The sequence below is a fragment of the Elephas maximus genome, chromosome 16 (genome assembly GCF_024166365.1).
Source record: "Elephas maximus indicus isolate mEleMax1 chromosome 16, mEleMax1 primary haplotype, whole genome shotgun sequence".
Classification (NCBI taxonomy): Eukaryota; Metazoa; Chordata; class Mammalia; order Proboscidea; family Elephantidae; genus Elephas; species Elephas maximus.
This window is the reverse complement of record NC_064834.1, coordinates 44,988,211-45,009,462: the sequence shown is the minus strand read 5'-3', so window position 1 is coordinate 45,009,462 and position 21,252 is coordinate 44,988,211. Positions and strand designations below refer to the sequence as shown.

The following is a 21,252-nucleotide window of genomic DNA, read 5'->3' as shown; positions in this document are numbered from 1 at the left end:
GAGATGAGTGCTATAAGGTTTCAGTCTCTCCTACCTGTCAGATGATTCTAGAATCAGATATTTAGACAGTCCCTGAAGATGGTTTTTAAAAATGTAAAACTTCATTTTAACTTCTCCTGTAAATTTTCTGAGTAATGACTGTAGCTGGGGCTGTCAGAAGAGAAAAGAATGGCTCTTACTGTCCTTTATTTCACATTTGTCTTCTTGTAAGAGGTAAATCTCTCTATCTTTTTAATTCATTTCACCTCAAAGTGTTCATAAAAACCCTGACCTTTGGGAGCAGTTTTTACTGTTCATAATCAGCTGATCCATCTCTATAGAAAAATCTGCCCATAAATTATGGGTAATCGATACAAGCATCTTGTCTTCAGTCATTATTCATACCATAAATTCTTGATCCAGATATAACCCTACTGTATAAAACTATATCCTCAAACATGTCATCAACAAGAATAAAACAACTCCTATAAATAATTACATTTGGGACATGAAAGAAAATGTAAACATTTTATTTGGCAGTTGTTTTTGAACACATGAATAAATAAATGGAAAAGTACATATTAATATTTCTTTTGGAGTAACAGATACCATTAAACACTTATTTACACATCTTCACTGCAAGAACAGTTACACAATTCAATTTTGTCATATAAAAGGTAACTTCCCATACCACTGGACTGAACGGTTAAGGATGGAGATACTGGTAGTGCTTGGTTCTAGCAGTCTCAACGTTTGAAAGGCATTCAGTTGCAAGTGTGATAAGAAAAGTCATCATGCATTGAGTTCATCCGGGTCATGTACTGTAGAAAGTTTCTGATGGCAGCCACAGAATTTGGTGCGTCATGCGCTTAAGTCAACTATGACATGTTTGTAAATCTGTGTATTTCCCTTAAAACTGGAAGCAAAAAGAAAATTACGCTTATTAATTGACACATGGGTGAATGATCTCGGTGCCTGAACATTTAATTCCTGGAATTTCACAAATTTGGCTTTGTCGGCATCCCAGTTATACACTTGAGTAAAGGAGTAGTCACTTCCGAGAATGGCATATTGGTAATTATTGATCTGCAGAGGCTGGAACACCATGGATCCTCGTGATGGCATCCTCTGAATATCCTGAAATGAGGCACCTCCCCATTTCATTACTTTAGAATCACCTATGAATCTTGTCAAGCAAATGTACACGTCACCTTTCACCGAGAAGTGCTTTACTGCGTATACATCCTCCATGTTAGGAATGTCAGTTTGGTTAGTGAATAACTGTGTTGCTTTGTTCCATTGATAAATGACAGGGCGCTGGGAGCTACTGGACAGAATTAAATGAGGCGTTCTGAGTGTTTGAGGTGTTCTGGCTATTTCTAAATATTCCACATCAGTGTCCCTATACCACGCATGTAAGGACTGATGGGAGTAGAATCCATTTCCGTTCCATTTGTAAATGGTAGTAAAGCCAGCTTTTGAACTGTCAGCAACAACAAAGTACCAGTTGTTCTCAATATTGAATGTTTCAATGTCATTGGGTTTTCTAATTTTCAGAATTTCAATATCCTGGATTTTTATGAATTTATTAGCAAAACCGTCTCGTTTATAGATGTGAGAGCCGCCAAACAGTTGGGCCACAATGACGTAGAGCTGAGTTTCAATGACTATAGGCTTGCACACCACAGTGGACGTGCCTGGAAAAAGATAAACGAGAGGTTAATTGTATGGCCATCCTCTTTGGAGCATGTAAACACACAGGCTGAGGCCATACAACTTCTACCCAAATCTGCCTAAAGTAAGAGATTTCTTTGGTTGATTAGGTAAGGTCAATCTCCAAGGCCTAATGACTGTGGGATCCTGAAGTTTTTTGTCTTTTTTGCCTCATGGGATGTTTTACCAACAACAGGTCACATCCAACCTGTATGAGTTGTTTAGGACCCTTGGCTACAACCTGGGTTTCCTTCTCTCACTTCTTGGAGAAAGAAAGCATTGCTTTCCCTGATACATCATGAATTAATTGAAGTAATTCTATGAAAAACTACCATTTATTGAGTACTTACTAGTGCTTTGCCAAATCATCTCATTAAATCTTCCCAACCATTCTGTGAAATGTATGTTATCATTCTCCCTTTTACAGTTGGGCAAAGCTCAGAGGGGCTAAGTCCTGCTAGAAAAATGCAGAGTTGGGATTCAAACCCAGGTATACTTGACTCTAGTGCCCCTATGCTTTTAACCCAAGCTAGGCTGAGGTTAGCTGTCTCAGGGTATCCAACTTGGGTTAGAATCTCATAGGCTTCTAAAATCAACCTATGAAGGCTTGAGCTGTGGTCTGAGCAGCCCACATTTTTACCTGGAATTGGTTTCCTCTAAGTGTCAATTGCCTTCTGCTCTAGAACAACCTGAATTTTCCCTGAGGAAAGAAGGGAGCTGCCACTTGTCATTTTTCTGAAGTCTTAGGTCAGTGGTGGCAGGAGAGAAGAGCAGGAAAAAGAATCTTTGAGAAAAGTGAAACGGGTACAGCGAGTAGCTATGGTCCCCAGAAGATATTTTGGGAAATCCCAGAAACCGATATGGGGTCTCTCTGCGACCTGGCTCTGTATCCTTTTGGTAAGGGTTTGACAGTTATCCATAGATTCTGATCTCTTTCCTAGAGGATTCCTGGCTCCATAAATCCAAAGAGAGGCAGGGCAAATCTAGGCCCCCGGCCCTTTCCGACTGTAGTTCTTGGGGCTCTGAGGCAATAAATTCTGCATTGACTCTTACTCATTGGCTCCATGCGTCTCCAAAATTATTTTATTTGTAACTCTTTTCAGTACTAAACTGACCGTGTGACCTTAGGTAAATCGTTTAACTCCTCTGGGATTCAATTTTCTCTTCTCCACAATGAGGAGTTTGGATTAGATCAGGGATGGCCAACAGACTTCAACACATGTATCACGACTGATTGATAGTGGCTACCTGGAGAAATGGGCTGAGAAGGATTCTGTGGCCTCGTCTGTGCTCCGCAAGAAAGAGCATCATGATAGATTAGCAATGTCTGTCTGGCGTGAGGGAGGGGATAGTGACAGCATGTGCCACATATTTGTCATCCTAGACTAGATGAGCTCTGAGGAGCCCTCTGAAAGTCTGCAAATGTATGATTCATTTCTTTTTCAAGTGCTCATGCAAAGCAATTGATGAACTGTATGCAGGTAAGAAGAACCTGATTTAGACTGCAGGAAACCCGGATAGAGTTCACTGGAAAACTGAGAGAGGCTAAGGGAGGAAGGGAAGCAACAACTTTCTCCTTGAGAAAGAAGGGAAACTCCAGGAGGGTCTCAGTGTGGAGGGAATTCCTTCCTCTGGGCAACCTCAGGCTCAAGTAAGTAAGCCCCAGACAAATCTAATTATGACCCTCCAAGCCTTGTCTAAAGGGTGACCTTTTATGGGGAGGTTTGAGTGCTCTTAGGAACAGATGTAAATGTATTAGAAGATAAGGCTGATGTAAACATTTCAGAGTTACAGCCATGTTGTATTTTATGACTTAAAACCAAATCAAACCAAACCCGTTGCCATGGAGTCAATTCTGACTCATAGCGACCCTACAGGACACAGTAGAACTGCCCCATAGGATTTCCAAGGAGGGGCTCATGGATTGGAACTGCTCACCTTTCAGTTTGCAGCCAAACGCTTGACCGCTGCACCACCAGGGTAGGACAGAAACTTAAGATATCACCTAAGTAAAAGTGTTCATAGAAAAAATTGGGTCCCATGGCCAAATGAAGTGTGAAGAATACCGGCAACAGGTTTCCTCACTGCAGGGCTTCTCAGAGCCTCTAATTCGTATGGGTGGCATAAGTGGTTTGCAATTAGCTGCTAACCGAAAGGTCAGCAGTTCAAACCCACCCAGCTCCTTTGTGGAAGAAAAGACCTGGAAATCTGCTTCCATAAAGATTACAGCCAAGAAAACTCTATGCAGTAGTTCTACTCTGTAACATAAGGTCACCATGAGTTGGGGAGCAGACTCAAAGGCAGCTAACAACAACCATCTCCAAGAGGGAGATATGGTTCACAGTGATTCACAGAGTTCGTGAAACACAAACCCTTTTTGTCACAAGGCAACGTTAACATTTTTTTAAAAGTAATGTTTGTGCAACAAAATTTGAGACTTCTAATAAGGAAAAGGGGGCCCAGTGAGAGTAAGTGGCTTGCCCAGCTAGTTTGTGGCAGAACATGGATTAGAATCCATGACTCCTGGTCCAATACTTTTTCTCTGAAGAAAAACAATCCACCTTTTATTGAGTATTTCCTATGCCAGGTCCTATGCTAATTTCTTTGAATATATGATTGTATATATTCAAAGCAACTCTGTGAGGTGGATATTATTCCTATTTTACAAATTAGGAAATCAAGGCTTAGAGAACAATCCCAGGCCACTTAGTAAATGGTAGAGCTGAAATTCAAATCACTTTAAGCCTGATCCAAACATTTCCTCAGGCCATTCATCTTTCCCTGATCTTGGCCCAAGCCTTTCTGTTCAAAACACAATTAAGCTTATTCTCCTACCTGTAATGTTGTCATAATTCCGGAAGGTCTTCTCTACATGATCCCATTCAAGGAAAATGCATTTTCCAGTAAAAGGCTGAGCAATGACTACATACTCATCGTTCAGATAAGAAAAAGTGTCTATGGACAGTGATTGATAAGGTAGGTCTTGAGACTTCGCAAATTCTGCAAAAATAAAGAAATGATGAGCAACTGTGTTTTAATGCCCCTTTTCTTGGCTAGATTTCAAATATCCATAAGAAATACACTTAGCTCAGAGAAACACATGAAAATGGCAATTATACTATGCTTTTAAACTCATGGAGTTTTAACAGTTCATAACATTTTTTAAATTAAACTGCTCAGTTGATTTTTAAGATGTAAACAATATCAGTTCCTGTGCACACAAGAAAGGAAGCCCATATTTTAGTTTTATGAGGTGGAATGATTTTGAATACGTTACCTGTAATGATGCAATCAAAATCCTTGGAGGAGAGACTATTGATTTTGCGCTTCTTGTATTCTGGGGGACCTTCGCAGTAGATGTCCTCGACAGTTGCGTTGGTGTGGTCTAGCCATTCCACCAGCCACTTCAATTTACAGTCACAATTAAATGAATTCCCCCTTAGGTCCCTGAAAGACAAACTTCAGCTGCTTTTGCAGTATGAGGGCCCTACCTACACAGGCATGAATTCTCTTTTAACCACTGACATGTGCAAAATGGCCGTACTTGGCTTTAGGCCTTGGAGTTTAGATCTTGCCCTATATTCTGCCTTGAACCTGACTGACCATTCACTTTGGGGCTAGAGAGTTACCCGTTACCCGAGTGTATCTTTTTTTTTTTTTTTAAATAATACTTTATTGTGTTTTTGGTGAAAATTTACACAACAAATGAGGTTCCCATTATATAATTTCTATACAAATTTTTCAGTGACATTAGTTTTTCACAATGTGTCAATGTTCTTTTAAATTGTCTTCTGGTTGTTCTGTTTCCAGTGCTCTAGTTTCCCAGCCCCCTTGTCTTCTCATCTTTGCTTTAGGGTAATTGTTGACCTTTCGGTCTCATATAGATAGTCTCATATAAAAAAAAAAAATTTTTATAGATATCCTTTATTTTGTGTGCCAATCTGTTATTTCACTAAAATGTGACCTCAGGGGATAGTTTTGGTTCAAGGTTTAAAGAGTATCTTGGGTGATAGTCTGAGGAAGTCCTCTAGTCTCAACTGGTCCAGTAAGTCTGGATTTTTAAAGAATTTTAGTTCTGTCCTGTGTTTTTCTTCCATTCTATCAGGGTCCATCTATTGTGGCCCTGATCAGAACAGTCAGTAGTGGTAGCCGGCACCGTCTAGTTCTTCTGGTCTCAGTGTAGATAAGGCCATGGCTTGAGTAGGCTATTAGCCCTGTAGACTAGTTTCTTCTATGGGACTATGGTTTCCTTCTTTCTCTTTCGCTCCTGACGAGACCAATAATTGTATCTTAAATAGCTGCTTGCAAGCTTATAAGACCCCAGATGCTATTCACTTCACTAGGATGCAGAACATGAACTTTGTGAATTATATTATGCAGCTGACTGAGTTGTCCCATGAGGCTAAGGTCCTAAGCCTTCAAACCCAGAAAACCAATTTTGTAAGGTATTTGGTTATGTCTGAGAAGTATCTGTTACTGTGTCCTCTATGAATACATACACATCCACATACATATCTGTACATACACATATATATAGATACTTCTATCTATGTACACATATGTACACATTTGTACCTACCTGTACACATATATACCTATACACATACGTATGTGACCATACACTTGTTTTTTGGTTATTGTTGGTATCGTTGCCAAATTATATATGTCATATTCTTTAGCACAAACATCCTTTTCTCTTGTGTACCCCTTAGCAATACCGTTTACTTTGGTCAAGCTGTGTTCATTACACCCACATTTGGTGCTACTTTTCCCATCACCAAAAATAACAAGTATCTGCAATCTAGAGAGTGATTCTCCTGCTCCATCCCTGGTAAGCACCAATGAACATTGGTCTCTGTATATCTATCTCTTCTTATATTTTTGTAAAAGTGGGATTATACAATATCAGTCCTTATGTGATTGACTTACTTTACTTAGCATTATTACAGTGAAATGAGTTCTTTTGTGTGGCCTTTTGCCTTGGTTCTTTGGAAAAACAGCTTGAAAGATGTTTCCCCTAACCCTTGAGGCATTATCTCTGCCCCATTTTTCTACCCCAGAAGGTTTGTTACTTTTGTCCAGGGTAATTGACATTTCTTGGGTAATTTGCATAAACGACTTTGTTTTGATACTTTTTGTCTGGTCCTGGGCTCCAGCCTGCCCTGTGATTGGTATGGACCTTGCAGGGATTGGTCAATAAAAAAAAATAAGGTCAATAGACTATGCAAATGAGGTGAGTTGTACCTCAGCTGTGCCTACTATGCAAATGAAGTGTCTGTGGCCTACTCAGAGGGTATTGATTTGTTTGTGGCCCTACTGGGAGGGGACATGTCTTGAAATTGACAAGGAGTTGTGTATATATGTATGTAGCCAGTTCCATAGAGGTTGAGCAGATAGAAGCAGGAAGAGAAGTAGCAAGAAGAAACAGAAGGAAGAAAGAAGAGAGAAGAAGCAGAGGGAGGGAGAAGGCAAAAAAATAAAAAGAGCTGTAACACAGGTCAAGGGCTTTAACACTGAAGACAGCAAGAGACCTGGAAAGGGCCCAGAGGCAGAGTTGGCAGTGACAGACAGCAGGACATAGAGGAGCCTGTCCTCAGGAGGCAAGAAGAACCTGTTCTAGGGGACTGAGAGGAGCCTGTCCACAGGCCGAGAGGAGCTAAGAGAGCTGTTCTGCACTGAAGAAGGGAGACTCAGCCTACATGCTTGCTGATCCTGATTCCTGAGTTGTACCCTGTTCCTTAAATAAGCCACTTAACTGTTAAGTATGGTCTGTGAGTTCTGTGTGGCCATTGCAGTGGATTAACAAACCCAGAAAATAAGTAGACAGTGCTGTGAGAGGGATGGCTGGTATCAGAACTGGTAAAAGGTTGGAGAGTGGAGTTATGTCTGACTTTCACCTCACAGGGATCAGCCTTGGGCTGATCTTGATTCTCATTATCCCGCATGAAGTTAGACAGATTCTAACAGTGTTGACATTACTTCTCCCACCATTTTACCATTATGTCCTCCAGATCCGTCCATGTTATAATATGTTTCACAGACCCATCATTGTTCTTTATGGTTGCATAATATTCCATTGTATGTATGTACCACATTTTGCTTACCCATTCATCTGTTGTAGGGCACTTAGGCTGTTTCCATTTTATATATTTTTTGCTATTGTGTACAACGTTGCAATGAACATAGGTGTGCATATGTCTGTCCATATCTCTTTTATTAGAGCTTTAGGGAATATACCTAGGAGTGGGATTGCTGGATCATAACCCCAGTGTATCCTTGAGGGCTACCCAGTCAATGGAATCTCACTATCTTATTCCCTTTTGGATTCAAAGGTGGTTCAGTCTAGCACTGCACTGTCCAGGAGAAATATAATGTTAGCCACAAATATAATTTAAAATTTTCTATGTCCACATTTAAAAAGTAAAAAGAAACAAGTGAAATTAATTTTAATAATATGTCTTATTCAACCTAATTCATACAAACAAAATATTATCATTTCAACATGTATTCAATATAAAAATTCAGGTATTTTACATCCTTTAGAAATACTAAGCCTTTGAAATCCAGTGTGTATTTTACACTTATAGTGTATCGCAATGTGGATGTTAAATTTTCATCAGAAATACTTGGTCTGTAATTAGATGTCATAAAATTTACAGTTAAAAAAAATGTATTCACACACTCGACTTGTTCCAAACGTACTTAAAAGCTTTCCAATAATTGAACTGAGGATCAGTGTTTAAATTTAAACTTTTAAAAACTAAATAAAATGTAAAAGTCAGTTTCTCAATTGCACTAGCCACATTTTAAGTGCTCAGTAACTATATGTGTCTAGGTGGCTTCTGTATTAGACAGAATAGGTCTAGTGGAGAGAATGTATCATATTTAATTAAATCGAGTGAGCTGTTTGCTTTTCTTCTTCCTCACAGACATAATTAATCCTGATCCTATTCTATGGGCTACAAATTCAATTTAACAGGAAATGACTTTGACACAGCAGAGTTAACCCAGACATACAATAACTTATGCCCGTAATAAATTATACAACACAGATAGTTTAAATTTCCATATATGACCCAAACTCACCAGGTTGTCTGTTTATTTGCATTGCTAAATGTCCAGGAATTCTAACTCTCCTTAAAATCTTCCTTGGTCACACAGAATTCCTAAGACAGATACTGCCTACTCTTCACACTGCAAGTAGATAATTTTTTAAATGCCGAAGCTTTTAAAAAACTCTTAGGGAACACATATATTGAAGAAAACAACAACAACAACAAAAGTCCACTAAAAGGCAAGTTGGTTTGGTGCTTATACTTCTAAGATAATTTTTCATCTGGGCATATCAGAATAGGCCCAAGAGGCCAAACCCATTATGGGATTTCCTGGGGAGACTGAGCCAATTTCAAGTGTTTTTTTCCTAGTGTGGAGTACAGGCTGATGCAGGGATGGGCCAGAGGGTCCCCAATGAGCCGCATCCCCAAGTCCGCCATGGAGTAGCATCTAACTTCCAGAACATTCCCAGAACTGACCTCATCTCCCAAGAATAATCTCAACCAGAATTACGAGTGCCAACCTTTCGTGATCTGTCCAGGACTCTCCTGGAAGTGTCCTGATCCAGGCACTCACTTAAAAAATATGCCATCATTTAGGAATTGGGGTGACAGATGGGGGAGGGGGTGAGGGAAATACTGCAAGGAACAAAGAAAGTTTTTCATTAACTTGGGGATATGAAGTTAAATACTAAGTTTAGAAGAAATTACTTGACAGTTTTTTTTTGTTGTTGTTATTAAAGAATAGTTGTTTTGAGTTTATATAATATAGCAAAGTACCAGAATAATAAGAAATCTTTTGCTTTCATGTATATCCTTTCGTTTATTCCTGTATTCTACCTTATGACATTTAAATACCCTTCTGGTTTTCTGGAGGGCACTTAATGAAGGGAAATTGCTTTTCAGCATATATTACTTGCTTTGCTTACAGCAAAATATACAATTCCTTGCAATGATCTTTCATTCTGAAGCTTAAAAGTCAAAGTTTGAAAGCTCTTTTGTTTGAAAAAGGGTCAAAAATAATTAAGTTCATTCCCTTCCTGGGGCTTAAGCCAAATTCCTGGGGATTAAGCCTGAAGTTGTTCATTCTAATGAGAAAAAAAGGCAAACTTTTCTCCCTTCCCCCACTTCCTGCTCCATTTCTCTGTTGACTGACCAACCCATGGGTGTAACCTTTCATCTTTGCTATGTCAGTTTCCCAGACTCCTTTATGTTTTTCCTTTGTAACCCCATTTCCTGGACCTCATGAGAAAAAGAGGGAAACAGTCTATCTAGGCCTCCCTTTTGCACCTTCGCAAGTCCTTTATTATTACTCTCTCCCACACAAACACAAGGCTTTGTCAAAGAGATGCCTGCATACTCTGTATTCGGAGTTTCCAACAGCAAATACCGTAGAAGACCCAAAAGTCAATCCAATTACCACAAGCCAATTTAAAACTCTAATAGTCAATACCAGGTCCTCTTGTTAGTGATAGCAAATTAAGTAATGAATCAGTGACTTTTTAATTCCTCTTACACATTTGTTAAGGAATCCAGGCCTTTGAAAATATCTTTTGGGAGTGTCTGGAGATTGTTGTTTGCAAGGCTCCTGGAAAAAAAAGAGAAAGAGTGATGTAAACTGTAGTCATAAAGTAAATAAATGCATTTAATGATAAACATTGGCCGTGAGTCTCTTTTGTTCTTTTTCTACACTAAATTACTTGCAGCACTTTTTTTTTTCTTCCTTCTAAGATACTACTGTTACTATTGCTATTGTATTGTATTTTCAATTCCTGGCCTCTTTACTTCAACACCCACTCAGTATTTATGGCACTTTATATACCATGGTAAATTAAAAACAAGCAAACAAAAACGACACCTGGCCACTGATTTTGTTTAGAACAGAATATGAGATTCACACTCATAGATGTCCAGACAAGGCTGACAGCATCCATCTCCAATGCCTCTCTCCTCACTCAAGCTGTACCTTCTAGTCCTTTGCTCCTCCCCTCTTGCTCCAGAGAGCAGCTAAGCTCCAATTATTCCACCTCAGACAACAGCTTTCTCACAAATAACCATCTATTCATTCTCCTGAGACATCTTCTTTCCACTTCCTTCAGTTCTTGCCCTACTGTTACGGATTTTTTTTTTTTTTTTCTCTTGCTTTCCTGTTTTTCTTCCATGAATTGCTAAAATGATTCTAACCAAGATTAACAAGTACAAAATAGTCCTGATAGTACCCAAGAGAAGGAAATGTTGTGTATATTACAGGAAACGCAGATATAATGAAGTACGGATGCTGTGATGGGACGGCACCAGGGCTGGCACTCTTCTGTTGGAACCTGCACTGCATGTATAAATGCTACATACTTTCCTGTAAGGCTGATTTCACAAACGAAATAAAAAACAAAAGAGCCTATGCCATTGGCCTCCCAAGCCCTTTAAAATTCTCTCAAATTCCCTTCGAAACACTCTCAAAAGTCTTCTCTCTACTCTACCTCCTTTAACTAAGTATGAGATTTTTCAAGTGCAAATTCAAGATTTTTAAGATCTGTTTTTAAATTTATTATCCTGTTTTTCTGAGTTTTAGAAATTACTACTATACTGGCAAATTTTTTTCAATAAACCTTGGAAGGGAAGAATGAGAACTGGCTGAGAATGTTCTAGTCCCAATGATGTTCCATCTTGTGCTGAAGAGCAAGGCTTTGGAATCATTCTGAGTTGGATTTGAATCCTGGCTCCACTATTTACTCACTGGGAGCCTTTGGTCATGTGTCTTTTCTGAGACTCAGCTTTTCATTCTTAAGTGGGGTGTAATAATACCTATCTTATTAGATTGTTGGAAGGTGATAATTTGGGACAGTGCCTGTCACCTGTACTGCACTCAATAAAAAGTAGCCGTGAGGAGGGGGAGGATGGGAAATGATGAAGGGCTTCTGTGTGTATGCTGTCCAAGAAACAACGTTGAGGAAACTGACCATACGAATGAGCTGTTATGACTATACAGTAGTTTTAATAAAATGCTGCTAAAGAAGAATATTTAAGGGAACGCATCCATAATTCAGCTTACTGACTGGTGTGTGAATGAAGAGATTTCTTGGCATCTTGCTCCAGTCCAGAGTCATTCCCATGATATGTCTCAATTTATCTTCTGGCACAAAGTGTCTTAAAGTTCTCATGCTAACTGCTCCTAGTGAACATCCCTCCCCCAGAAATCAGCAAATGACCCAGCTTTCTACATGAATGTAGAAATCAAATTATTTCAGAGGGCCATGTTGCTTGTCCCCAAGCTGTCTCTAATCTTCCTTCTCTAGAGTGTGATGGCATGAAAGAGTATGACCCTGAACCAGTGTGGGGGGATCTTCTTCCTCTTCAAAAGTCTGATAGCTAAGGTATCCTGGCAAGGATGGGGGTCAAATCTGTGGTGGATTTTAAAATTAAATATGAGTGCTTTCAGGAATAAGAACAGGGAGGATGTGGAGCCAGAAGGAGAGCCAAGGAGCCAGAGGCAGCCACCAGTTGTCAGGAAAAGGACTTTATATGTGGTATGATTTTAGGAAACCAGCCTGTCAGACTTGCTTTAGGGCTTCTTGAACTCAACAGCAGAGTGCAGTGCACATGACGGGCCAGAAATGGATATCTGGGCCTGTGCTTTGGCTGTTTCCTTTTCTATCAAGCGAATGATCACTTGGTCAGAATGATCTCCATGTTCTATTCCTGCTCTTCAATCACCTTTTTAAATTTTTACTGTGAGAGGCTTATGGCTTTGACTTTTTTTTTTTTTTAAATAATTTTTATTGTGCTTTAAGTGAAAGTTTACAAATCAAGTCAGTCTCTCACATATAAACTTACATACACCTTACTACATACTCCCAATTACTCTCCCCCTAATTTTTTTTTAATGAGACAGCCCGCTCCCTCCTTCCAGCCTCTCTTTTCATGACCATTTTGCCAGCTTCTAACCCGTTCTACCCTCCCATCTCCTCTCCAGACAGAAGATGCCAACATAGTCTTAAGTGTCCACCTGATGCAAGTAGCTCACTCCTTATCAGCATCTCTCTTATGGCTTTGTCTTTAATGAAAATCAAACGATGCTAGGAGAAGCAATACTTTAGGCCATATAGTTATGAGTCAATGAGTTTGAGAACAGGAGAGGACACCAGAATATCTGATTGGGGTGGAGTGGAGCTGATTGGGTGATGAGAAGTTTGAGCAAAACTTTCATCAATGTTAATTTTTTTTTTCTGGGATGATACTGCTGTGAATACTAAAAACCAAATCTGTTGCTGTCGAATCAATTCCGTAGTAACTCTATAGGACAGAGTAGAACTGCCCTGTAGAGTTTCCAAGGAGAACCTAGTGGATTTGAACTGCTGACCTTTTGGTTAGCAGCAGTAGCACTTAACCACTACACCACCAGGGTTCCCGCTGTGAGTACTAGAAGGATGTTTTTCTTTCCATTGTATTCCCAGTGCCTAGGGTCGCTTTGAGTCAGAATCCACTCAATAGCAACGGGTTTGGTGTCTTTTTTTAGCATAGTGTCTGACACATAGCAACCCTCAGTAGATGCTTTTGAATGAATGAATGGAGCAAGCTAAGCAAGAGGGGTTAAGAAGTGCATGAGGAGGAGCGCCAATCTAAACAAAGAAAAAAGCCGAACAAGTACCTCTTAGGCCCCTTGTGCCAAGACACCGAGTTAGGGAGAAATTCAAAGCCCTGTGAATTACTGTGGCCAACCTACCACCACATCATGTGGGCCTCCTGCTCACAAAGGGCCGTCCTTCCCCTCAGCTTCCCAGTGCTCATACTTCCAAAGCAACATGGAGGCTCTTTAAAGTATGCCTTCAGCTAAGCCGCATTCGCTAAGTCCTAACTCAGAGTCTACCTAAGAAATTCTTTAAAACACCCAGCATATTCTTCATGCAACTCAACATTTGGTTGCTCTGCACTGGCTGAGTAGGGTCAAACCTTCTCAATAACAGATGACCATTCCTTTCTAGTAGAAATCATGGCCATTCCTTCCACTTTGGTGTTCTCATGGTTTGCCTGAGAAAACCTCTGATGTGACTATGGAAACCATGGGCAAGTCCTTTCTCTGAAGCAGACCAGATCGGCTCAGACAGCACGTTTGTTTCAGTTCCACTGGGCTCTGCCGCTAAGAAAGCATCGCCCACAGCCATCTGGGGTGCCCCCAGCCTCCCTGCAATGCAGACTCTCAGCTTGGTTTTGCGTCTCGTTGAACATGCGGTGCTTTAAGTGCAATTACTTTAATCTCATATGAAATGTTTGAAGGGGATAAATACACTATGGAAATTGGAATCCTGATCCAGGGCCAACAGAGGTCAAGCAGCAGGTTTTAGTTTATTCCTATATAATGTGACTTACTACAAACTAGGCTCTGTTCTAAGCATTTTGCTTTTATTAACTCGATCAACCTCATAATAATCTTGGGAGCTAGGTACTGTTATCATCACCCCAATTTTACAGATGGGAAATCTGAGATACACCGAGGTTAAGTGAACTGCCGAAGGTTCCACAGCTGTTAAGAGGAAAAGCTAAGCTTTGAACCCAGGCAGCCTGGTATCAGAGATTACCTCTTAACCACTACATAACATGACTTCTTTGCATATATGTCATTGTGAGAGCTGAAATGAAGATATCCTGCACGACTGATGGGGGACATATGGGTGTTCTGAATGTGGGAACTCTTACGTACATCTTTTATACTCCCACAGTGTCTGGTACAGTGCTGACAACTCCACAAACACCTATAGATGGATGACAATTTTCCCAAATATTTTTGTACACATATGCAAACAATCCTGTCTCCACTAGGCCTTAGCCATAGTGACATGTATGTGATAATCAAAGAAATACTACTAAAAAGCTCATGGATATTGGCAGAAATCAATACATGATGTTTAGGGATTTTGTCATCATTGGCCATAAACTAATTTAATATCCTTATTTTTGTTCCCATACAAAAGTAATACATGCTCATCAGAAAAATTCACACCTCGATAAAATATATTAACTACTTGCAGGATTCCAAACCTTAAAGATGACCAATATGCATAACATAGGACAGTTTTTTTAAAAATAAAGTAATTGAGCGAGGGTCCCAGGACTTGACAGGCTTTGTAAGGACTTAAATATAAGGAACACTCTCTTTTCTGAGGGGTAATTTAGAAGGAAGGGATCTTCATTTATTTATTTTTTAATAATTTTTATTGAGCTTTAAGTGAACGTTTACAAATTAAGTCAGTCTGTCACATATAAGCTTATATACACCTTACTCCATACTCCCACTTACTCTCCCCCTAATGAGTCAGCCCTTCCAGTCTCTCCTTTCGTGACAATTTTGCCAGTTTCTAACCCTCTCTACCCTCCTATCTCCCCTCCAGACAGGAGATGCCAACACAGTCTCGTGTGTCCACCTGATATAAGTAGCTCACTCTTCGTCAGCATCTCTCTCCAACCCATTGTCCGGTCCCTTCCATGTCTGCTGAGTTGTCTTCGGGAATGGTTCCTGTCCTGTGCCAACAGAAGGTCTGGGGACCATGACCTCCGGGATTCCTCTAGTCTCAGTCAGACCATTAAGTATGGTCTTTTTATGAGAATTTGGGGTCTGCATCCCACTGACCTCCTGCTCCCTCAGGGGTTCTCTGTTGTGCTCCCTGTCAGGGCAGTCATTGGTTGTGGCCGGGCACCATCTAGTTTTTCTGGTCTCAGGATGATGTAAGTCTCTGGTTCATGTGGCCCTTTCTGTCTCTTGGGCTCTCAGTTGTCATGTGACCTTGGTGTTCTTCATTCTCCTTTGCTCCAGGTGGGTTGAGACCAATTGATGCATCTTAGATGGCCACTTGTTAGCATTTAAGACCCCAGATGCCACATTTCAAAGTGGGATGCAGAATGTTTTCATAATAGAATTATTTTGCCAATTGACTTAGAAGTCCCCTGAAACCATGGTCCCCAAACCCCCGCCCTTGCTCTGCTGACCTTTGAAGCATTCATTTTATCCCGGAAACTTCTTTGCTTTTGGTCCAGTCCAATTGAGCTGACCTTCCATGTATTGAGATTGTCCTTCCCTTCACCTAAAGTAGTCCTTATCTACTAACTAATCAGTAAATAACCCTCTCCCACCCTCCCTCTCTTCCCCCCCTCATAACCACAAAAGTATGTGTTCTTCTCAGTTTATACTATTTCTCAAGATCTTATAATAGTGGTCTTACACAATATTTGTCCTTTTATCTCTGACTAATTTCGCTCAGCATAATGCCTTCCAGGTTCCTCCATGTTATGAAATGTTTCACAGATTCATCACTGTTCTTTATCGATGCATAGTATTCCATTGTGTGAATATACCATAATTTATTTACCCATTCATCCGTTGATGGACACGTTGGTTGCTTCCAGCTTTTTGCTATTGTAAACAGAGCTGCAATAAACATGGGTGTGCATATATCTGTTTGTGTGAAGGCTCTTATTTCTCCAGGGTATATTCTGAGGAGTGGGATTTCTGGGTTGTATGGTAGTTCTATTTCTAACTTTTTAAGAAAATGCCAGATAGATTTCCGAAGTGGTTGTACCATTTTACATTCCCACCAGCAGTGTATAAGAGTTCCAATCTCTCTACAGCCTCTCCAACATTTATTATTTTGTGTTTTTTGGATTAATGCCAGCCTTGTTGGAGTGAGATGGAATCTCATCGTAGTTTTAATTTGCATTTCTCTGATGGCTAATGATCGAGAGCATTTTCTCATGTATCTGTTAGCTGCCTGAATATCTTCTTTAGTGAAGTGCGTGTTCATGTCCTTTGCCCACTACTTGATTGAGTTGTTTGTCTTTTTGTGGTTGAGTTTTAACAGAATCATACAGATTTTAGAGATCAGGTGTATAGATTTTAGAGATCAGGTGTATTTATTTTTTACTAAACTCTTTTTAATTGTACTTTAGAAGAAGGTTTACAGATCAAACTAGTTCCCCATTAAACAGTTAATACCCATATTGTTTTATGACATTGGTTAACAACCCCACAACATGTAAACATTCTCCCTTCTGGACCTTGGGTTCCGTATGACCAGCTTTCCTGTCCTCTTCTACTGTCTTGTTCTTGCCTCCGGGCTGGTGTACCCCTTTAGTCTTGTTTTATTTTATGGGCCTGTCTAATCTTTGGCTGAAGGATGAACTTCAGGAGTGACTTCAGTACTGAGTTAAAAGGGTGTCCAGGGACCATATTCTTGGGGTTTCTCCAGTCTCTGTCAGGCCAGTAAGTCAGGTCTTTTTTTGTGAATTAGAGTTTTGTTCTACATTATTCTCCAGCTCTGTCTGGGACCTTCTATTGTGATCTCTGTCAGAGCAGTCAGTGGTGGTAGCTAGGCACCATCTAGTTGTACTGGCCTCAGCCTGGTGGACACCATGGCAGTTGTGGCCAATTAGTCTTTTGGACTAATCTTTCCCTTGTGTCTTTAGCTTTCTTCATTCTCCCTTGTTACCGAAGGGGTGAGACCAGTGGAGTATCCTAGATGGCCGCTCATAAGCTTTTAAGACCCCAGATGTTACTCATCAAAGTAGAACGTAGAACATTCTCTTTATAAACTATGTTATGCCAATTGAGCTAGATGTTCCCTGAGACCATGGTCCCCACAGCCCTTAGCACAGCAATTTCGTCCCTTAGGGAGTTTGGATGTGTCTGTGGAGCTTCCATGACCTTGCTAGGGAAGGGATCTTTAGTAGATAAATCTCCTGAGGTAGATATATAAAAAGATGAGATAAGTTCATTGTTTCTTCAGGCACTAACTAAATTTATATAAGTGCTCAGCTGGCCCCTATAAGCAACTATAATGTTAGACCAATCTAGAAGGTTATGTCTAATCCCAACTATCTGCACTTGTGGACTAAGAGCGAGAGTTAGGCTCCTGTCTACAGGATCTTCCCTTTTTTCCTTTATATATATATATATATATATATATATATATATATATATATATATATATATATATATATATATATATATATATATATATATATATATATATATTTTATATTTGTTTCTCAAATCATGTTCCAACCAGCTCAGTAAAATCTTTCTGGTCTTGCTAGAGCTAATATGGTAGACAGGGCACTAGATTCTCATGAAACACCTGGTGGAAATTTCTGGCTTTACTGCTTACTAATTAAAAAAAATTAGGGAGCCCTTAAATTAAGGGTGCACCTCTGTGTTCTCATTTATTGATGAGGATAGTGCTACTGCCCTATTGTGAGACTATGATGAGGTCAAGAATATGAAAAAGCTTTGCAAACTGTTCCTGCAGTACACACAGGTTAGAGGGTGAGGTAACAATGCCTCACTGCTTGAATGTTTGCCCTTGATTGGGAAGAACTGGCCTGAGGTGGAGAAAAGTACACTTGGAAGGCAAAAATGTTAAAAAGGCAATTCATGACTCAAATAAATGTCAGATTTATTTATATGTGATAAATAATAGAAAATGGATTTGAGGTCCTAAGCTGGTAATCAGAGAAATATATGGGTTTCATAATCTTTCTACTTCACCCCTTCTTAAAAGGTAGAAAGAAAAAAGGAAGAAAGGAAGGAACTACACCTTAAAGAACAGCATAATTAGAAAGCAGAACATAAACTGGGGACAAAGACAGTAAGGAAATATTTGGTTCTCTAATTCCTGTTGGTACACTGAGCTCCTCTAGGTTGGAACTGGATCTCATTCATCTTGGTAAACCCTACTCCTTGTAAAGTGTGTGGCACATCCTAGAGACTATTTAGGATGAATCATATGGCATTGCTATTTTTCTAGATCAAAAACAGTCTAATATTGGCAATGTCATGCAGTTTAGCTTAATAAGTACTAGATAAAGATGCAAGAGACGGAATACTACCCAACTCATTCTATGAAGCCACCATCTCCCTGATACCAAAACCAGGTAAAGACACCACAAAAAAAGAAAATTACAGACCTATATCCCTCATGAACATAGATGCAAAAATCCTCAACAAAATTCTAGCCAGTAGAATACAACAAAGTATCAAAAAAATAATTCACCACGACCAAGTGGGATTTATACCAGTTATGCAAGGCTGGTTTAATATTAGAAAAACCATTAATGTAATCCACCATATAAATAAAACAAAAGACAAAAACCACATGATCTTATCAATTGATGCAGAAAAGGCATTTGACAAAGTCCAACACCCATTTATGATAAAAACTCTCACCAAAATAGGAATTGAAGGAAAATTCCTCAACATAATAAAGGGCATCTATGCAAAGCCAACAGCCAACATCACTCTAAATGGAGAGAGCCTGAAAGCATTTCCCTTGAGAACGGGAACCAGACAAGGATGCCCTTTATCACCGCTTTTATTCAACATTGTGCTAGAAGTCCTAGCCAGAGCAATTAGGCTAGACAAAGAAATAAAGGGCATCCGGATTGGCAAAGAGGAAGTAAAATTATCTCTATTTGCAGATGACATGATCTTATATGCAGAAAACCCTAAGGAATCCTCCAGAAAACTACTGAAACTAATAGAAGAGTTTGGCAGAGTCTCAGGTTATAAGACAAACATACAAAAATCACTTGGATTCCTCTACATCAACAAAAAGAACATCAAAGAGGAAATAACCAAATCAATACCATTCACAGTAGCCCCCAAGAAGATAAAATACTTAGGAATAAATCTTACCAAGGATGTAAAAGACCTATACAAAGAAAACTACAAAGCTCTACTACAAGAAATTCAAAAGGACATACTTAAGTGGAAAAACATACCTTGCTCATGGATAGGAAGACTTAACATAGTAAAAATGTCTCTTCTACCAAAAGCCATCTATACATACAATGCACTTCTGATCCAAATTTCAATGTCATTTTTTAAGGTGATAGAGAAAGAAATCACCAACTTCATATGGAAGGGAATGAAGCCTCGGATAAGCAAAGCATTACTGAAAAAGAAGAGGAAAGTGGGAGGCCTCACTCTACCTGATTTCAGAACCTATTATACAGCCACAGTAGTCAAAACAGCCTGGTACTGGTACAACAACAGACACATAGACCAGTGGAACAGAATTGAGAACCCAGATATAAATCCATCCACATATGAGCAGCTGATATTTGACAAAGGCACAGTGTCACTTAATTGGGGAAAAGATAGTCTTTTTAACAAATGGTGCTGGCATAACTGGATATCCATTTGCAAAAGAATGAAACAGGACCCATACCTCACACGATGCACAAAAACTAACTCCAAGTGGATCAAAGACCTAAACATAAAGACTAAAACGATAAAGATCATGGAAGAAAAAATAGGGACACCCTTAGGAGCCCTAATACAAGGCATAAACAGAATACAAAACATTACCAAAAATGACGAAGAGAAACCCGATAACTGGGAGCTCCTAAAAATCAAACACCTATGCTCATCTAAAGAGTTCACCAAAAGAGTAAAAAGACCACCTACAGACTGGGAAAGAATTTTCAGCTATGACATCTCCGACCAGCGCCTGATCTCTAAAATCTATATGATTTTGTCAAAGCTCAACCACAAAAAGACAAACAACCCAATCAAGAAGTGGGCAAAGGATATGAACACGCACTTCACTAAAGAAGATATTTAGGCAGCTAACAGATACATGAGAAAATGCTCTCGATCATTAGCCATCAGAGAAATGCAAATTAAAACTACGATGAGATTCCATCTCACTCCAACAAAGCTGGCATTAATCCAAAAAACACAAAATAATGAATGTTACAGAGGCTGCGGAGAGATTGGAACTCTTATACACTGCTGGTGGGAATGTAAAATGGTACAACCACTTTGGAAATCTATCTGGTGTTTTCTTAAAAAGTTAGAAATAGAACTACCATACAACCCAGAAATCCCACTCCTCAGAATATACCCTGGAGAAATAAGAGCCTTCACACAAACAGATATATGCACACCCATGTTTATTGCAGCTCTGTTTACAATAGCAAAAAGCTGGAAGCAACCAACGTGTCCATCAACGGATGAATGGGTAAATAAATTGTGGTATATTCACACAATGGAATACTACGCATCGATAAAGAATAGTGACGAATCTCTGAAACATTTCATAACATGGAGGAACCTGGAAGGCATTATGCTGAGCGAAATGAGTCAGACGCAAAAGGACAAATATTGTATAAGACCACTATTATAAGATCTTGAGAAATAGCATAAACGGAGAAGAACACATACTTTTGTGGTTACAAAGCGGGGAGGGAGGGAGGGTGGGAGAGGGCTTTTTACTGATTAATTAGTAGATAAGAACTGCTTTAGGTGAAGGGAAGGACAATACTCAATACATGGAAGGTCAGCTCAACTGGACTGGACCAAAAGCAAAGAAGTTTCCAGGATAAAATGAATGCTTCAAAGGTCAGCGGAGCAAGGGCGGGGGTTTGGGGACCATGGTTTCAGGGGACTTCGAAGTCAATTGGCAAAATAATTCTATTATGAAAACATTCTGCATCCCACTTTGAAATGTGGCATCTGGGG

The 21,252-nt window shown here is 39.6% G+C and overlaps 1 protein-coding gene across 3 annotated transcripts in view; it reads right to left on the bottom strand.

The window, feature by feature from the left end:
• Positions 1-748: 748 nt before the first annotated feature.
• Positions 749-21,252, bottom strand: part of LGI1 (leucine rich glioma inactivated 1) — a 46,474-nt gene continuing 25,970 nt past the window's right edge. For 2 of the 3 annotated variants that reach the window (XM_049855311.1, XM_049855312.1), the window contains 4 exons: positions 10,261-10,332; positions 4,970-5,139; positions 4,528-4,692; positions 749-1,676 (listed from right to left, as the gene is read on the bottom strand). In XM_049855311.1, coding sequence (XP_049711268.1) covers positions 841-1,676; positions 4,528-4,692; positions 4,970-5,139; positions 10,261-10,332 — 1,243 coding nt within the window. In that variant the 3' untranslated portion in view covers positions 749-840. The remainder of the gene's footprint in view (positions 1,677-4,527; positions 4,693-4,969; positions 5,140-10,260; positions 10,333-21,252) is intronic. The other variant, XM_049855313.1, reaches the window with a different exon arrangement.